General features: G+C 36.3%; 1 protein-coding gene across 6 annotated transcripts; it reads right to left on the bottom strand.

Annotated features, from left to right (window-relative positions):
- Nucleotides 1–4,895: 4,895 nt before the first annotated feature.
- On the bottom strand, nucleotides 4,896–12,900 carry LOC130941031 (pentatricopeptide repeat-containing protein At5g48910). 6 transcript variants are annotated; one of them, XM_057869384.1, is made up of 6 exons: nucleotides 12,446–12,900; nucleotides 8,093–10,859; nucleotides 7,946–7,992; nucleotides 7,805–7,860; nucleotides 6,386–7,389; nucleotides 4,896–5,613 (listed from the first exon to the last, which is right to left on the bottom strand). In XM_057869384.1, the coding sequence occupies exon 2, from the start codon at nucleotides 10,692–10,694 to the stop codon at nucleotides 8,766–8,768; it is 1,929 nt and encodes a 642-aa protein (XP_057725367.1). In that variant the 5' UTR covers nucleotides 10,695–10,859; nucleotides 12,446–12,900; the 3' UTR covers nucleotides 4,896–5,613; nucleotides 6,386–7,389; nucleotides 7,805–7,860; nucleotides 7,946–7,992; nucleotides 8,093–8,765. The 6 variants fall into 6 exon arrangements, with proteins under 6 accessions (XP_057725367.1, XP_057725366.1, XP_057725369.1 ...); XM_057869383.1 differs by having other exon boundaries at nucleotides 8,093–10,795; XM_057869386.1 differs by having other exon boundaries at nucleotides 8,336–10,795.
- Between the last annotated feature and the right edge of the window lie 6,532 nt (nucleotides 12,901–19,432).

The raw sequence follows: 19,432 nt of genomic DNA, 5'->3' as shown, positions 1-19,432 counted from the left end.
AATTGCTTAATTAAGTTTTTTTGAAAAAATAACTTAAATAATAAATATTTATATTAAAAGTAGTTTATAAATAAATTATTTTGTGTTTGATTTTTTAGTTTTAAAAGTGATTATTTTAAAAGAAATGTGATAAAAAATTTATTATGAGATAAGTCATTTTTTTAACTTTTCTATAAACACTTAAATAACTTCTTAAAAAGTTATAATTTAGTTTTAAGAGTTAAATATCAAATTCGTCCCTGAAAGATACTTCGATCTCCATATTAGTCCCTGAAAGATAAAGTTAATCAAGAGTCCCCGAAAGTTACACGAGTGAATCACGTTTGTCCTTCCGTTAACTCCCTTGGTGATCTGGATAACGTCTGCTGATGTGTGTCGTTAGCTTCCCACGTGGAAGAGGCCAAGCTGTCATAACCTATTGCTGACAAGGTAAGTTTAGCAAAACAGTTCAAATAAGTCCCTAAGTGTTTGAAACCTAATCCTAATTTCCACGACAAATAGGTCGCCTTCAGCAATCAGAGGGCCATATGCGTGGGATCGTGTTGAAATTGCTAGTTTGGGACGACGATGGAGGCAGGAAATGGAGGCCGTGGTGATGGTGTGTCGTTTTTGTCGAATGGCAGTAATGGTTCGAGGGCCTCAATCCGAACCAGGAGGAAAACCCATGAGGAATCATGTTTCTGTGGGTTGAAGGCTGCGATAAGAAAATCTGGGACAGCAAAGAACCCAGATAGACTATTCCTTGCATGTCCAAGGTACCGGATGAGTGTTGTGTAAGAAGTTAAGGGTTTTCCATGTTGTTTTGTGTTTTTGGGGTTTTGTTTAATTTTTTATTTTGATTTTTGAATTTGTAGAAGGGCAGTCACTGCAACTACTTTAAGTGGGTTGAGGATGATGAGTATGAAGGGGTGGGCGAAGGTGGAAGAAAGAAAGATTATGGGGCTGAGCTGTAGGTTGATAGTGACTGTGATGAATGGAGGTTGAAGGTGGCATGGAGACTGGACAGCTTGGAAGTTGAAGTAAAAGCATTGAAAATGTTAATAGTTTTCCTGTTTGTGGTAGTTGTGCTTAATGTGATCGTTTGTAGTTTGTTATCTCGTTCCAACTAAAGCAAATTCTGTTGATATGTAATGGTATAATGAGATGAATCCATTGAATGAGAATAGATGTTGCATTTGATTTTTTTAGATGAAGACAACACAATCCAATTCAAAGGTTCCAAACCAATTCTGATCACTATTAAAGTAAGATGTAGTAAGGAATGGACATAATCAGTAGTCAAGGAACTCTTAAACATTGAGTAGTCAAAGTACTCTTAAACATTGAGTTGCCATAGAAGGCTACATGTCACATTGTCTTAAGGACCAAAATAAAAAGGTTTAACATGAAGACCACATCAAAGTCATAAGCTTTTACATGTGTATCCTAGACCAAAATAAAAGGGCATAGTACAACTTTCAGTTACATAGAAGACCAAAATGTAGATAATGAAACTTCAATTGCCCTGTGCAAAATAACATAAAGTATCCTGACACAAAAACAAATTCAACCATAATACATTTCAACACTAATCAAAGTCATTTATCAGTCTTTCTTGGGGGCTTGAAGCCTGGAGTAGGAACGAAGGTCATAAATTCGGCCAGTTTTTTAGCAGTGGCTGAACTAGTCCCCTTGATTGTCTCAGCAGAGATAGCGACTAGTGCAGCTACAGTAGGTTTAGGAGAGGATTGAAGTCTGGCTTTCCCTTTAATGACCTTTAACTTGGATGGCCTTGCTGTGACTTGTTCCTACATAATTTAATGGTAGATCTAGATTTAGATTTAGCTTATAAAAGAAATGAGATAGGTTTAAAAAAAATATCAAATGTTTAAAATAAATCACATATGGCAGATTACCTGTTTTGTTTCTTGGGTTGGTGGTATGCTTTCAGACTGGCTAATATCAATTACTGTTGGAGTCTGTGTTGGTGATGGAGCTATATCAATTCTTGGGACAGTGCTTGCTTCAGGGTCAGCCCCTTCTGCAGCAGGGGCAACCACAGCTAGTTGCAGCTGCAGCTGCCTAGCATGCTCCTCAGCTTCAGTGGCTTTCTTCTTTGCACAGCTTCGCTTGTTGTGTCCTATCTCACTGCAATACATGCATCTGATAGGGTTCTACTTCCTCTTCATCTTTGTTTTTGACCCAGTAGGTTGTTCCTCTTTGTCCCTTCTCCTTTTCTTCGTTGGCCTTCCAGGCTTTGCCTTAAATGGTGGTGGGACGGGAGCTGGGTGTGGAGTTTTTTTCCACAGATCCTGACCTTTCACTGGATTCACAGGTTGGGGTGAGAGGTTTGCTTGTTGGAATCAACATCCATTATTGTGGGTTTCTTCACAGGTTGGAAATTGCACTTCTTAGCTTCGAAATACTTCTCTTGTTTCAGCCTTTCTGCTTCCACATTCACTACTTCCTCCGCAATGTCCTCTACTATACAAGGCTGAGAAATACAATTCTCCAGGTTTATGTTGATTAGATTGTGGTTTCTCCTGCAATCCTTGCACATGGCAACCAAGTCTGCGTCTGTGACTAACCTTCTCAACCCTGATGAGAGGGGAACTGCAGGATCTTTCCACCAACAGTTGCCAGCTTCAATGTAACCCAACTCCCTATAATAACCCCTTACGTAGAAGACGTCAAGCGTGTCTCCTTCAACCCCCATCAACACCTCCGTATTATCGGGTTCATATACCATATCTCCTTCCACATTCTTCTTAAACAATCCACCATGGTGAAACACAAAGGTCATCGGAGGACCTTCCATCTACAATCAGAAAAAAGAAAACTTCCTTAGCCTACATAGATTGCAACTGCCTATTCTCAATCATAACATAACAAACCCTAACCCCAACACAAACATGCAACAACGAAAACTAACCCTCATTAAAATGAAAGACCCATAACTCAATATCATCACAACGACAATCAAAGTAATACATTCTGACACTTCAACAATAGTCACACAAATCCTTAGCCTCCTCATACCCCTACCCGTAATCAGACAGAGACATACACAACGCCACCCCTAAGTCATCACGCTACAAACTGATTTCAAAAAAAGAAAAAAACTTTAATGCTTTAATGCTTACCTCCAACCGTCACGATTACTTCTTCCACAATCAATGTTGCTAACAGAGCCGACGACCTCTGTTCTCAGTAACAACACCTACTCGGCTTTGATCCTCAACCAACAACAAGAAACGTGGATGGTGACGTTCGAATGCAACGTGAAGGGGTTAGGGCATGGCTTGAGGGAGACGAAACATGGAGATACTTGTTATGGAAGAGGGTGAATCCACTCTGAAACGTTTTGAATCCACGCTGCCCACAAAACGACGCCGAATCATGTCTATCTGGACATTCACTCAAAACGGCGTCGTTTTCCTTCTTTGCCAGCATGGCAGTTAACGTCCCACGTGAGCAGACGTTAGCCATGTCATCAAGCAAACTGACGGAAGGACGAACCTGATTCACTCGTGTAACTTTCGGGGACTCTTTTGATTAACTTTATCTTTCTGGGACTAATATGGAGATCGAGGTATCTTTCAGGGACGAATTTGAGTATTAACTCTTAGTTTTAAAAATTGCACTTTACATTAATACTATTACTTTTTTCATAAGTGAAAAAGTAACTTTTTGAAGTTTCCAAACGGACCTAAAATCATGCCGGCCCAATTCCATTAGCTAAATCCATGTCATAGTTAACACCGTCACACAACTAAGACTCACTATTCCCTCACAAAACCAAGCTACGAGAGACATCAGGACCTCAAAGTGGGATAAGGAATCCACATTTAAGACACTGCCACAAGGAGCAGGATTTTCTATACAGGAGCAGAATTTTCTATACATCTTTACAAACTTCATCTGTACGGAGAAGAACCTGTAATATTAATGTCAAAGTATTTTTACTTACACTTTGTTTGGATGAAAAATAGAAAATAAGAGGAAAGAAAATAGAAAAAAAATAAAAAAAAATAAAAGGAAAAATTGATTTTTTTAATGTTGTTTGGATGAAGAGAAAATGAATAGAAAAAAAAAATAGAAGAAAAATTTTCTTTTGTTTAGATATAAAAAAAGGTAAGAAGAGAAAAAATCATAACTAAGTAAAATTATATTAATACCCTTCCCTATATTATATATAAATAATAATATATCAATGTAATTTTACTATTGTTTATACGACGGGTAAATTTGTAACTTTACCATTGTTTATACTTTTCTATCAGTTTTCATCTCATGTCCTAGAAGAAAAAATTTGATGGCCTCCGTACCACTTTTTTTTTTATTTTCCTCCGAATTTTCTATCTGATCTAAACAGTGTAAAAGTTAATTTTCCATCCATTTTTCATTCTTACATTTTCTTTTCACTCAATTTTCTTTAAACCAAACAAATCGTTAGAGACCAACACAAATAAGATTGAAATTTGTATAACCATTAGGCCTCCATTTCATATGCATCCTTTTTTTTTTATTTGATGAATTAGCCATTATTTCATATTAGATATGAATATCTCTTTTGTTTAACCTTAAAAATAAAAGCACTAAAAGAAAGTGACCAAAATAACGAAATATCTATATATATAGCAAAATAAAATAAAATACACCCACACAGAATAGCTAGACAACACAAACCTAACAATGAAAAAAAAAAGGAGAAAAGGGTGAAGCTGCCACTAAAAATATTAAATAAAAAATGTTTGTGAGAAAATTAAAACTAATCCAAAAGATTTAAAAGTTTATTTATTTTGTATTCATTAATTGTTATTAAAATTTAGAATAATTAGATAATATTAATGTTCTAGAAATATAGAATGAGAGCACAATAACACTATAAATAAGAGTGTATGTGCATTCTAGGAAGGGAGCAAAACAATAGGCACTAATAATAATAAAAAAATTTCCATTGTGTTTTGATTATTGTAGGAAGCATCATGGAAGAGGATCAATCAAAAGAGAGTCATGGAAGAAGAGGCACAACCCTGGCGGAAAGTGAAGAAGGCACAAAACTTGAGCTAACTGTGGATGAAGTTGTGGAAGGTTATGTAGGCTCACTTGGATTATCCCAAATCTTGCATGTGCTTGTGGTTTCATTCAAGGTTGTCAAACTCGCGAGTCTAGGTAAACTCGTGGAGCTGACCTAGACTCGACTCGTAGACTCGACTCGTAGACTCGTACGAGTTTACCTGTTATACATTTTTTATAAAAAAAAATATATATCATGTATAATATATATATATTTACTCAGATATAGACATTCAAACTTAACAATTTCAACATCAAAACACATAATAAATTAACATAATACTACAATTACAAATTTACAAGTTACAACAAGTGCTCTAGATCACACATTTAAATCCTTCACAAGTATGTATCTAGTTCAACATAAAACACACAACCACACAATCAAAACTTCATAAGAGTTAAGACACAACCAAAAAACAAAAGAAAACAACAAAATAAAGTCGAAAACTCAAATACTCCAATTTCTTCATCTTCTATGGCACCAGCATCATAATCTTCACCATCTTCACCATCTTCATCAGAAACATTCTCAGACATTTTGTATTTTTATCCCTAAAAATCAACAACCCAAATAACAAATTCAGTTTCAGATTATCCACTAACTAAATTCAGATTTCAAATTCAGATTCAGTTGATAAATAACATTCAGATTTCAGCCTTCAATTGCCAAGTGATCCACTATCAAAGTTGAATTATTCATAATTAATACTAACTAAACTAACACTAACATTTCAGAGTTTCAGTCAGATATTCAGATTCATTAACAAAAAAATCACTAACTAAGTAACTAACAGTTTAACATTAACGTCTAACAACTGACAAGTCCACTAATCCAGAACCAATCAACCTAGTATTATCTATTGATATCACATATCAGTAGTTTAGAAAAAAAGTAGTTTAGAAAAAAAAAATTTTAACCAGACAACCAATAAAGTAATAAACCACACATTTTAGTTCTTTTGATACATTACTAACTTATTAAAGCATGAAGCAACATCAGTTTAATTTTTTTTCCATCATATCAAATCTCATTAACCAATTCTGTGTATGATTTAAACTAAACTAATATCATAAGTTCGGAACCAAAATTGCAGAATTCATACCACAACTAAATTCAACAACCCAGATAACAAATTCAGATTATTAAAGCATGAAGCAGCATCAGTTTAATTTTTTTCCATCATATCAAATCTCATTAACCAATTCTGTGTATGATTTAAACTAAACTAAAAAAATTTTAAAAAGTTAATATCAGAAGTTCAGAACCAAAATTGCAAAATTCAGACCAAATTTGTTAATATTTGAATTTGTTTAAAAAAATTACCTTTGAGAACAGGGACAGAATTGAAGTAGATTGGCAGTGCAGAACAGGGGCGACGAACAGGGGAGGTCGGGAGGCAAACGCAGTGAAGCAGAAGTAAAATTGGAAGTAGATCGCAGAACAGGGGCGACGGCCGACGAACGCAGAACAGGGGCGGTGATGAACAGCGTGCTATGAATCATCGAGTTCTCCGACGTGGGTGGTGGGCTGGTGTCGGCGATGTAGGCTGTGGCACGAAGAACCTTCACCAGTTCAGGACATCAGGACATGAACGATAGGGGTGGTGGGCTGGTGGGTGGTGTTGGCGATATACCACGACTCCACGAGGAAAACTGGTAGTGGTTAGGCGAGGCGACAGGCGAGGGATGAGGGATCCGTCCGCCCTCTGCGTGGCGGCGCAGACAACGGTGCCGGTGGATGGTGGCGGCCTCAGCAAACGTCGGAGAAGAAGAAGAGAGTGAGGGCTTGGTGGTGGTGGAGAGTGAGGGCGCCGTTTTCGAATTAGGGTTACTGGGTTAGTGGTTTAGTTAGCTGTAGTTGTTTTTGTTTTTTTTTTTTTTTGGGCTCAAAACGACGCCATTTTGGCGAAAATGGGTACCCAATTCAAACTCGCTGACTCGCTAGTAAACTCGCGAGTTTGAGCGATTCTGTCCGAGTCTAGCCGAGTCTAGCCGAGTCTACCCAGAAACGAGTTTGTGTCCGAGTCAACTCGATTCCACTACCTAAACTCGTAAACTCGTACGAGTTTACGAGTTAACTCGCGAGTTTGATAACCATGGTTTCATTTGCATGGATATTTGATGCACAGAGCACATTGGTGACAATCTTCAGTGATGCACAGCCACATCGGAGGTGCAAGAATGGGGTGTACTGCGCTGACGGCCGTGGCGGTTCTGTTTGTGGTTTGGTGCCTGGGAGCTGGGAATGGGTTGGTGGAGATAGAAGCTCCACGGTAGCTGAATGGGGACTTATATGTGATAGGAAGTTTCTTGCTGCTGTTCCTGCTTCTGTCAACAAAGTCCTGTTCAGAAAGATGTATAACTAGGAACCTGAAGGATTTATAGCAAAAGACATGATGGGAAAGATAATTATAGGAATATTCTAAGAAGGTAGTAGGTGCCATGGGCATATGTTCTAGAATAGGTGATGTGTCTTAGTAGTAGAATGTTTTAGAGTCTTTTAGGTTCCTATAGAATGTAATCTTTTATGTTGAATAAAATGGAAAAGAAAAATATTTAGCTTTAGTTAGTGTAGTTTTTAGGAGTAGCTTTAGCATATCAATTTTCTATTGAAGACAATTGCAGAACTAATCCAACATTTGAAACAGCATGTTGTTATATGACAACAAAAGTTAATCATGAGCTCCATAAAATCAAAAGAAAGGGGAGGGGAGAAAGGAACGAAAGATAAAGAGGGACTCACAAAATAGCGGCTCTTATATTCAATGAAGAGAAAATGGCAATGGAATCTCCAGCAGCCTAAACATCAACAATGAAATTAAAACAAGTAGAATAATCACAGAAACCCAAGAAGTAACCATAGCTAAAAGCAATTAAAACTTACCAATGGAACTTGGTTGAAGTGAGCCATGATAAGGGTTGTGCAAGCAGCTGTAAATCAAATGCATTGGAGTCATGGTTTTTTAGATTGAATTTTGAACTAGGATTTATCTTGGAAACTAATAAGAATAAAGACTATACTGGCTCTTACCCATAATACTAAGGTATTAGGATTTATCTTATGGATGGAATAGTTTAAGTAATGGAGTGAGTAAGATGGTTTGGCATTTCATCAAGGGAAGGTGTTTGTTTCAGTGTTTTATGAATAAGGAACATTATGCATGAGCAGTGATTGGAGCTACAGACTACCGGTGTGACAAAAATGGTAGAGCTGCAGCTTGGATGGGAACCTTGAGGTGTGTTCCCCTCTCAAAAGTGGTTCTAAGGAAATTACCTTCGATGCTGATTGGAAAACCTCTCCTCCAAAATTATTAATCTCTGCACAAGAATGTACTTGAAAACAGCTCAGTTATGACAAAAGTTCTCTCAAAGTCACTTTTAAGGCACATTCCCATGACCGTAATGATCATTTGTTTACATGTAACTTAAGAAGAATTTTATACAGTAAATGCCAACTAAATTTTGAAAAACAAAAAGTAACTATAGTACTTGGGAGGTTTATATATTTGAGATTACATCAGTCTGAGCAAGTTATGTGCAAAAGGCATCTACTTTATGGACAATAAAAAGGATCTTTTGATGTACAAATTCTAGCAACTATACTCACCAATACAAAGGCTTTGCTTTTCAAAGACACTCAAAGGAGGTTAGTAACAGTTAGAACAATCGAAAACCTATAGTTGCAGTCACCATAGAATGACCAACTACCAGTAGTCCATACAAGAACATGAACCATGCTCAAAATGGTGAAACCGCTTCCTGTCCCTGATAGTTATCTTGCGATTGTAAATCTTTGATATTAATTTCATGGAGGAATGACAATCTTCACAAATTCGCAAGTTTTTCACAATCTGAAGTGGGGTCTTTGGTGTTGTACTAATTAAGCCAAAGGCAACTGCAATCTTCTCACTGTGGTAATGCAGCACACTTTCTTTATGTGTCTCGTCCATCTTAAGCAAGACTTGTGTGGTATCTGGCCTATAACCTTCAAAATTTAATTTGTTCGAAATTTCCTCCAACATTGAGTGTATTTCTTTGGCACTAGGATGGGAATCATCTTCAACAAGAAACTCATGAATAACACCATCAATCTCGATCCAACTGCATCCAGGGTCTTTCCTTATGTCCAAGTCTTTCATCATCAACCTCACCTCTGCAACTGCATCCCAATCACCAGATGAGGCATATATGTTCGAGATAGCCACATATGCCCCACTATCGTGTGGAGCCACTTGCATTAAAACCTCTGCTGCACGCCTTCCAATTTCAACATTCTTATGTACCTTACAAGCACCAAGCAAAGCCTTCCATATCACATCATCTGATTTTATTGGCATGTTCAATATAAGTTCTTTGGCTTCTTCTAGATATCCAGCACGTCCCAAGAGATCAACCATGCATCCATAGTGCTCTATCCGAGGCACAAACCCCACATTAACCATATGATTGAAATATGATCTACCCTTGTCTACTAACCCTGCATGGCTACAAGCACTCAAGATGGCTATGTATGTTACATCACTAGGGGATATGCCACTTCTTTCCATCCTCGCAAAAAAATCAAACACGTCCTTGGCTTTACCATGCATGGCTAGACCACTGAGTATAGCATTCCATGTTATCACATTACTCTTAGGCAGCCTCTCAAAGACCTGAACAGCCTTCCCAATGCTCCCACACTTTGCATACATATCAACTAATGCAGAGCCAAGAGCGTCATCAATCTTAATCTTGTTCCTCTCTGCATACAAATGCACCCATTTCCCCAGTTCAATGGCCCCGAGCCGTGAAATTGCAGGCAACACGCTGACCAAAGTCACCCGGTTCGGGAGCAAATCCTCCATCTGCATCCTATGAAACAATTCTATGGCCTCCAAAAAATACCCATTTTGTGCATAGCCGGAAATCATTGCATTCCAAGAAACCACACTCCTTTTATGCATCCTGTCAAACAACTCCCTAGCAACCGTAAGGTTCCCAACTCTCACATACCCATCAACCATCACATTGCACAGAACCACAATACCCTCCTCCCTCCTCTTATCCCTCATCACTTTGTTCATATAATCAACACCATCAACACTCCTGCGAAACAAAACATGGGAATCCTCCATATTCCCGCACATCACATACATCCTTAGCAGATTGCTAACCACAAACTCATCACCAGAAAATCCAAACTTCACAACCAAACCATGAACCTGCTTCCCTTCCTCCAACCTGGTCAACACTGAACAAGCCTTCAACACAGAAGGGAAGGTGAACCTGTTGGGTTCCACCATCCCATCAGACACCATATTGCAGAAAAACAGCAAGGCATGCAGTAGCCTATCATGGGTTTCAGCAAGTGCTCTTATCAACGTGTTCCAGGCAAAGCAATCTGGTTCAGGCATTTCATCGAACAACGAGAGGGCATAGTCAATATCACGAAAATCAGAGGTTGCAGAGTGCCTGAGAAGCTCTGTTGCCACAACAGGTTCATGGTTTTGTGCTGTTTTGATGAGAAAGGCATGCACTTGCTTCAATTCTTGCATGCTTTGGCATGTCCTGATTTGTGTGAGGAGCAACTGTGAATGATGAGGTGTGCTGGTTTTGGGGTGCAACAGCGGTATGTTCATGTTTATGGATGACATTAACGTTGGAACTTAAAGAGGATTATGGTTTTGGTTTTTGGTTTGGATATACCCCTTCCCTTAATCGTGGCTCCACCGTTGGTTGTGTCAAGAGCAAGGTTCTGAAAACCGGACCAGTCGTCAAACCGTTTGTCACTGGTTCATTGGTTTACTGGTCTAACCGGTCTAACCGAGGTTCAACCGGAAAAACCGTTCCATAATAAAATAATAAACAAATTATAAATAAACATCCTAAATATCTTTCAAATTTAAAACCCTACGTAAAATATCACCAACTAAATGTAATTAATCATCAAAATATGCAATAACTTGCTGCAAATTTGTTGACAATTAACATAATTATACTTCCATTAAAAATAGCTGGATTGAATTACAATGCACAAGTTAAAGATAGAGAATATTGTCTTAATGTAGCTAAGTCAAAAAGTAAAACAAAAAATGATAGTGTTGCACATAAACACACAACAGAGCCCGAAACAAACACACAACACAACAGAGGCTGAAACAAAAACACAACAAAGCCTGAAACAAAAAGAATCCAACACGGAGGAGGGGTAGCAAGTCGGCGGAGATCAAGAACAGGGACAGTGCAACAAAACAATGAAAACAGAATTTTGTTTATATAACAAAACAACCAAAACATGAATCATACAATCACTAATTGCAATTTTTTTCTTCATAAGAACAGAACAATGAAAACATGAAGCATATAATAAATCAAAAGATCACCAACTGCAAATCTTTTAATAAGAACAGAAGTTAGAACAGTGAAAAATGAAGAAAGATTAGTAGTTTTCAACCCAATTTTAACAAAGCTCATCACAATGATTAACAAGAAAAAAAAGCAATGAAGGAACAGTGAATCAATAACACAGGCAGTGCAAATTCAAGAAACTTTAATAAAATTTGACTACAGAAACAGACAGTAAAGCAGTAATAGAGTTATCAATTTAAAATTTATCATCAAATACATTCAGTGAGCAAAACCAATCAACCAAGTACTGACTGGACATTCAGAAAAAAAAAAAAAAGAATCAAAAGAACATTTAAATCACAGCAAAAACACAACAACAATAGGAACATTTAAAACAAAGCAACCCAAAAAAAAATCTAAAAATCACCATTGCTGAAAACAATGATTTGATCCGTGTATGCTCAAAGAATTAAAAGCTAAGCTTACAGGAAAGTGAAGAATACCAAAACCAAAGAACCTTCAATCACAGCTTAAATCAAGAACAGAAAATCACAACAAAAACAAAAAAATTAGAAGTAACAGAGGAACAACAGAACAACAACACAAGAACAATTAGCAAATTAACAAATTCACAATGACAGTTAAAATTTACCAGAAGAACTCTAATGCAAGTGGAATCATCATGCTAATATGTTTTCTGCGCAGCTAAAATTTCCTAATTATTAATATCCAATTATTCTAGATTCACATGCAATCAACTTACTAAGTTTCTAAAAGCTAGAAATTATAAAACCAACCAGAAAAATGGTTAAAGCATTTCATCAAACATGTTGAGTGCGGTAAAATTAAAACAAAATAAGAGAATTCAAAGCTTAATATCAATGTGATAGAGAAGAGAACATAACTATTGTAACTTTAATTCAGTCTATGAAATAATCCAAACCACTACCAAATCAAATAGTTACTTATTGTAATAGAAATCAGAAGTTGCAGAGTTTGAAGCAGAGTATTGGTGTTGTGTGAGTGTATTGTCTGGTGGCGGGTTTAGGGAACTCACGGCGGCGACAAAAGAGAGCAGTTCGACGGCAAGGTGGAGCGCGCGGGTTGGTCGCAGTGTTTGAAGCAGAGCAACGTGGCTTCCAGACGAACACGAATGCGAACTCGAATGGTGAACGGCGAGTGAACGCGAACAGTGAACGCCGAGCGAACGTTAACGGCGAAGAACGCGAACGAAGACGACAGCTGAACGAAGACGCGAACGTGAACGGCAAACAAACGGCGACGCAACCGCGGCTAAGCAGACAAAGACGACGGACGCCGAGCTCGAGGAAGCAGCCGCGATCGGTGACAGCGAACAGGAGTTGAAGACTTGGATCACGAGGGGAGCTAGATAGACGGACGGATGGCGAACTTTGAGTGCGACGGACGCGGCAGTATGCCACTACTTGCGGCGGTGGTGTAGGCTTACAGTGCTAGGGTTTTTTGGCTGGGGTTGTGTGATTTCTTTCTGAATGAAAGAAAGGAGGAAAGGGAGATAGAAACGAAGGAGCTTCCGTTTTTGTGTAAACCGGGCGGGTTCCGGTTCGGTCCAACCGACCGGTTCTTTTCCGGTTCAACGGTTTTTCACCGGTTTTCTACACAACAGCTTTATATATCTGAACGGATCGCTAATGTTGCCGGTTTGCAATTAAACCAATCCGACTAGCCGGTCCAATCCCGTTTCAGATCATTGATCAAGAGTTTCTATTACAAAATTGTATTATGTTCTTAATAAAAAATAAAAGGTTAAAATAGAAAATATGCTATTTTTTAGTAAAATTTTAAAAATAAAAATATTAAAATGAAATCAGAAAATTATAACGTAAATCAAATACATTCTTAGCATGGGTTTGGTTTTATGTTTTCGTTTTTAGTGTTTTTATTTTAGAATTTTGTAAATAAAAAAGAAAAACAATAAAAGCAATATAATTCAATTTTTATTTTATCTTTTATTTTATAAAAAATAAAATAAAACTTAACGTATGATTAGCATTTTTCTAACTAAATAAAGTCATTTTGGTTTTGGAATTTTAGAACAAAAATAACTTGATCTAGTCTAGACTGTAGTTTTAAAAATTAGAGAAATCACTAATTTTATGAAAATTAGATAAGTTGAAATGGATTCCACTATTTTCACCGAAAGCAGGAGTTTTTTTGGGAGGTCAAGAGGTCTAATGAGACTACTCTGGCGGACATCTCGACGCTCCAGGTGTCAGTGCAGACAGCAGAGGCAGAGATTGGAGTACGACGGTTGCTGCATTGCCGGAGGAGTTAACTAAGCTGGGCTTCTTCACGTTGATCTACAGTTTTCAGGCATGAAGAATAAGAATATTTCTCTACTCACCTTCTCTTGAGTATACTGACAAGAGAAAATCTCAAGTTTACGCTAAAGTTGTTTCTCCAAAATCCTTTAAGAAAAGCAATTAATTCTATTCTGTCAGCTGTCGAAATGGCGTTGCCGGTGGTGGTAGACGCAGAGTACCTCAAGGAGGTTGACAAGGCCCGCCGCGATCTACGCGCACTCATCGCCAACAGGAACGGTGCTCCTCTCATGCTTCGCTTGACGTAAGCTCTCTCTTTCACTCTACCGCTCAAGGAGGACAATATTCTCAAATTGATGATCTGGAGTTGGTATCACTGCAATCTTAGTTGAAGCAAAAGCTGCACAAGATTCTCGAACACCGATCAACCTACGGCGGAGTCCAATATGCATTTGAAGTCCCTGTGACCCAGCCCTGTCATCCTCTCCGACGCTTCACTCCTTCTCTAGCTCTGGTCCAGTGAACAAGACCTCAAACTGATGGATATGCATGAAGCCACTTGGAGCTCTCAAACTGATGATTTGGAGTTGGAATCTCTAGAATCTGAGTTGAAGCTAATGGCGCACAAGATTCTCAAACCCTACGGCGAAGTTGCGCCGAACTGGAACGGGATTTAGGCGTCTGTAGGTAGTAGGCGACAGTAGCAAGGGTTCGGGCTTCATTGGCCAGCTTAGGAAGAACGGCGCGCAACGGAACTGATGGGGATTGATTTTCCGGATCGAGTGGGTCTTGGGTGGTCATCCGCTTGTTGTGCTTTGGGCCCTTTGTGGGCCTGGCACCATCCAAAAAAATATTGATAGCTCAACTCAGCGACATAATCAATAGGGGTGGTAAAGCGGACCGGCCCGTCCCCCTCCCCCCCCCCCACCCGCCTAGGTCTGCACCATAAATGGGGCGGGAAACCCCGCCCCGCCAATTAAAATGGGTTCAAAATGCTTTTCCGTCCCGCTTTATGGCGGATTGGCGCGTTGGCGGGCTAGCCCGCTTGACTTTTTTTTTTTAAAATAAAATTCATTAAAATTAATCAAAAAATAATAATTAAAAAATTTAATACTAATAAAAAATAATCAAATTATAATATAATTTTTTTTACTATTTTTTTTAATTTTTAACTTCCATCAAATTGTTCAAAATAATATTTGTCAATAGAATCATCTTTTTTTTTTAAAAAAATAAGTCACAAAATTTAAGCATATATACGAAATTGTATTACAAAATAAATAAAGTTAATAACTAAAAGAAGAATAAAAAAAATAAAAAAAGTGTTTGAAAATTATATAATTATTAATTTTGTAGTAGTAATCACTCTTTTATTTAATAAAAAAATCTTTGGCAAGACAGGCCGCCCCGCCGCGCTTCGTCAAAACCCGCAAATTTAGCAGTGTGGGTTTGGCGGATTTTTTTTAATTTGGCAGGTTTCAAAATCTAGACTAACCTGCTTTTTTTTAGTTGGTTCGACCCGTTTTGCCACTCGTGACCAAATTTTTTTGTTAGACTGACAGATTTGATAACACTAATTTTAATATTGAATTCCATGTGAATATTAAAATACACTTGTCACAAATAAGAATATGAAAGAGGAAGCACTATAATTTAGGATCAACATAAGAAATAATATAGGTTATGCTACTTGTATACCAAAATTAGCTTCTAAAGTCAGCCACAAGTATAAAATACATGTTGAAATACAAATACACATTAAAAATAAATTAAACCATACATATATTTATATACAAATACATTGATAACTGATTTCAGTGACTAATTTTGGTGTACAAATAGCATTTCTTAATAAAATAATACTCTAAAGATATTCTCAAGGAATTTAATATTGGACATAGACATCCCTAAAAATTTAATTAGGTCTCAATTCCTAAACTGATTCTGTCATAAGACCATTTTCAATAGAAAATCCATCCCAATCTCTATTTATGACCCACCTATCATAAAAATAACTCCACATCAGTTTTGTGTCATAAACAATAAACAAGAACTTAAAGCATCTCTCTCTTCTCTGAAGAACTAACTTTAATCCCTATTGTGGTCTCACTTAATTAATTAATTATGATAATTAAAATTAATGTAATTATTTTTTTATAATAATATTATTTAAATTTATAAATTTTAAAATAATTCACTGTTAAAAAATATTAATATTCAAAAAAATATATATATAACAATAATACACAATAACAGCTAGTTTTCAACGACTAATTTTGTAATAACTAATTTTGCAACGGCTAATTTTTTAATGTGATTAGCATTTTAAAATTTATAAATAAAAATAAACAATTCAACAAAAATTTATTTTGTAATGTGTAAAAATTAAATTCATTTTTTATATAAATAAATTTAATTAATTATAATTTAATATAACAGTATAAATAATTATTCAATATTGATTAAATATAATTATTTATATTAATAAATTATTAAATAAAAATATAATTATTAATAAATTGTTAGCCACATATGTTTAACTTTGGTTGGCTTCTTTTTTAAGAAGCTTAGTTTCTCTGATAAGGGCTTCATTTGCCTCAAAAAATGTAAAGAAACTCAACTTTATTTTCTTCCCACACTCGATCTCCACTTTTTGTGAGAGGAGTAGTGATTGGGGCTTCATTTTATCACATTGGACATTCTCTAAAACAAATAGATCCCTTCATTGCTTTGACCTGTTAACAATTAATGGAGGAATTCTATGTGGTCGTTGACTAAGTGATCTAGTTATAACGATAACACGTGTCACTTAAAAGACAAATGATCATTTTACAATACAGTAAAAATGACGTTCTTTTCACGTAGCTCAAAATAACATATTTTTTAAGACATAATTGTCCCGAAAAGACCTCCCAAATTATTGAAATGGTGCGATTTCTCCTATTTGAGTATTACAAAAATAAATTATCTTCTTCAATTTTCAAGATTTTGTGTTTGAGAGAGCTACTTATAAACATTGCTAATAACGAGTAGGACAGCATGTTTAATTCCTAGCCATCAAAAGGTGTGAAATGTATTAGTGATAATTTAAAGGTTGACAATACTGCTAGTGTTAATAGAGGTGAAATAAAAAAAGAAAAGAAAATACCCTAATTGCAAGTGCAAAACCTATTATAATCTTCAAGTCTTGCATTTTGAAAAATCTCAATAGTTTATTTTTTGCTGTCTTTACTTCAAGGTAAGGTAATGATATATTTTTTTTGATGTAGTTAGATTGTGACAATGGTATTAAGTTGATATTGGTGTATATATGTTATTGCATTTGCAGATAAAGTTACCATAATGTGATTTCTTTGTTTGGTTTGATGAGATTTTTGGTATGGAAGATAGTATAGTTGAAAAGAGTGCTATTTTTTTTTTTGCATGTATGGATGAAGAGGTTAACACGGTTGCTCCTGATATGCATGTTAGTGAAGAATTTGGTGCTGTTATGAGTAAGGGAATGAAAGACGGAATGAATGAAACAGTTGGACAAACTGTTGGAAAAGAAAAACCAGAATAAAATTGTCAAGATAGATGGATTTTTAGGGATTTTAGTGGTTTATTTATCAATGTATTTATAGTAGTTGTTGTTGTAGTCATTCGTACCTAGCTTCGACTGGATTGTCCACGAAGTTAAAGAATAATTCCTTCTCTAAACGGTTGTACTCCTCTTGATGTCCAAAAAAACACACACACACAAAGAGAAATTTCAATAATAGAAAACACACAATTTTGTGAAGCTAAACCCAAAATATTTATATAAACAAAATGAAAAGCACGAGAATTCTCAGTCAGATTTGTTGTCAAACTTTTTTGTTGGTATTTCTATAAGATTTTTCATAAGAATTTCCATGGGAGAAACACCAATAATGAAATGTGAGATTTTTTTGTCGCATTCTAAAATCTTCCATAAAATCAAATGAAAATTTTCGCAAGAATAACATTCGTCTTTGGCGTGAGTATTACAGTAGGTATTACTATCGGAATTGGTAGAAGAAAACTGAAAACTAAACACTTTTTTTGGTATGACTATTAATGTTGGATTGGATCTCATGGTAATCTAAACGTAGTATTTTATTAATAAATGAAATTTAAATTACTATTTGAATTTTCCGATTGAAAATCTAACATAATTTTGGGGCTAAATAAACGAGCACAACCGCCTTCTTTCCCATTGATGAGTTTAGAAAACTCTTAATTGAATTGATGATGATCAAACATTATTAATATAATTGATTACAATAAGACTTACCAAGAACAACTTGAAGATCATGAAGAACATCATGCATGAAATTTTCGAAAAAAAAATGCAAAATTTTTTAAAAATATGAGAATTGACACCAAACTTAAAAATTGACACTAGACTCAAACAAGAAACACAAAAATATTTTTGATTTTATGATTTTATTAATTTTTTTTGGATTTTTTCAAAAAATTATTTTTTAGAAAAATGTAAACAAAGAAAAAAAAATTTTGAAAAATTTTTGACAAATTTTTGAAAAGAAAATTACCTAATCTGAGCAACAAGATGAACCGTCAGTTGTCCAAACTCAAACAATCCCCGGCAACGGCGCCAAAAACTTGGTGCACGAAATTGTGATCATCAACAATGGCGCCAATAGACTTGGTGCTCTTAAACGTTAATTACACTTTGTCACAACTTCGCACAACTAACCAGTAAGTGCACTGGGTCGTCCAAGTAATACCTTACATGAGTAAGGGTCGATCCCACAGAGATTGTTGGTATGAAGCAAGTTATGGTCATCTTATAAATCTCAGTTAGGCGGATTCAAATGGTTATAATGGTTTTCGAAAATATAAAGATAAATAAAGCATAAAATAAAGATAGAGATACTTATGTAATTCACTAGTGGAAATTTTAGATAAGTGCATGAAGATGTTGTGTTCCTTCCGAATCTCTGCTTTCCTACTGCTTCATCTAGTCATTCTTACTCCCTTCCATGGCAAGCTGTATGTAGGGTGTCACCGTTGTCAATGGCTACTTCCCATCCTCTCAGTGAAAATGGTCCTCTACGGTTTCCCGCATGGCTAATCAGCTGTTGGTTCTTAATCATGTTAGAATAGGATCCATTGATCCTTTTGCGTCTGTCACTACACCCAACACTCGCGAGTTTGAAGCTCGTCACAGTCATTCAATCCCTGAATCCTACTCGGAATACCACAGACAAGGTTTAGACTTTCCGGATTCTCATGAATGCTGCCAATGGATTCTAGCTTATACCATGAAGACTCTGATCTCACGGAATGGAATGCTCAGTTGTCAGGGGAGGGCAACCATGCGTCGTGCATCAGGAATTCAAGAGATACACACTCTAGCTCTCGCTTGTAGAACGGAGGTGGTTGTCAGGCACGCGTTCATAAGGATGGATGGTGATGAGTGTCACGGATCATCACATCCATCAGGTTGAAGTACAAGTGATATCTTAGAATAAGAATAAGCATGAGTTGAATAGAAAATAGTAGTAATTGCATTAAAACTCGAGGTACAGCAGAGTTCCACACCTTTAATCTATGGTGTGTAGAAACTCCACCGTTGAAAATACATAAGTGATGAAGGTCCAGGCATTGCCAAGAGGCCAGCCCCCAAAACATGATCAATAGTCTCCTAAGATGAACAATTGATTAAAACTGAGACCAAAGATATCTAATACAATAGTAAATTGTCCTATTTATACTAGACT

Source organism: Arachis stenosperma, chromosome 7 (genome assembly GCF_014773155.1).
Source record: "Arachis stenosperma cultivar V10309 chromosome 7, arast.V10309.gnm1.PFL2, whole genome shotgun sequence".
Classification (NCBI taxonomy): Eukaryota; Viridiplantae; Streptophyta; class Magnoliopsida; order Fabales; family Fabaceae; genus Arachis; species Arachis stenosperma.
Note: the sequence above shows the minus strand (reverse complement) of the source record. Positions and strands in the feature narration are given on the sequence as shown.

What these genes read in the sequence shown, in the direction of transcription:
- LOC130941031 (XM_057869384.1), bottom strand. Translation starts at nt 10,694, where the DNA reads ATGTCATCCATAAACATGAACATACCGCTGTTGCACCCCAAAACCAGC.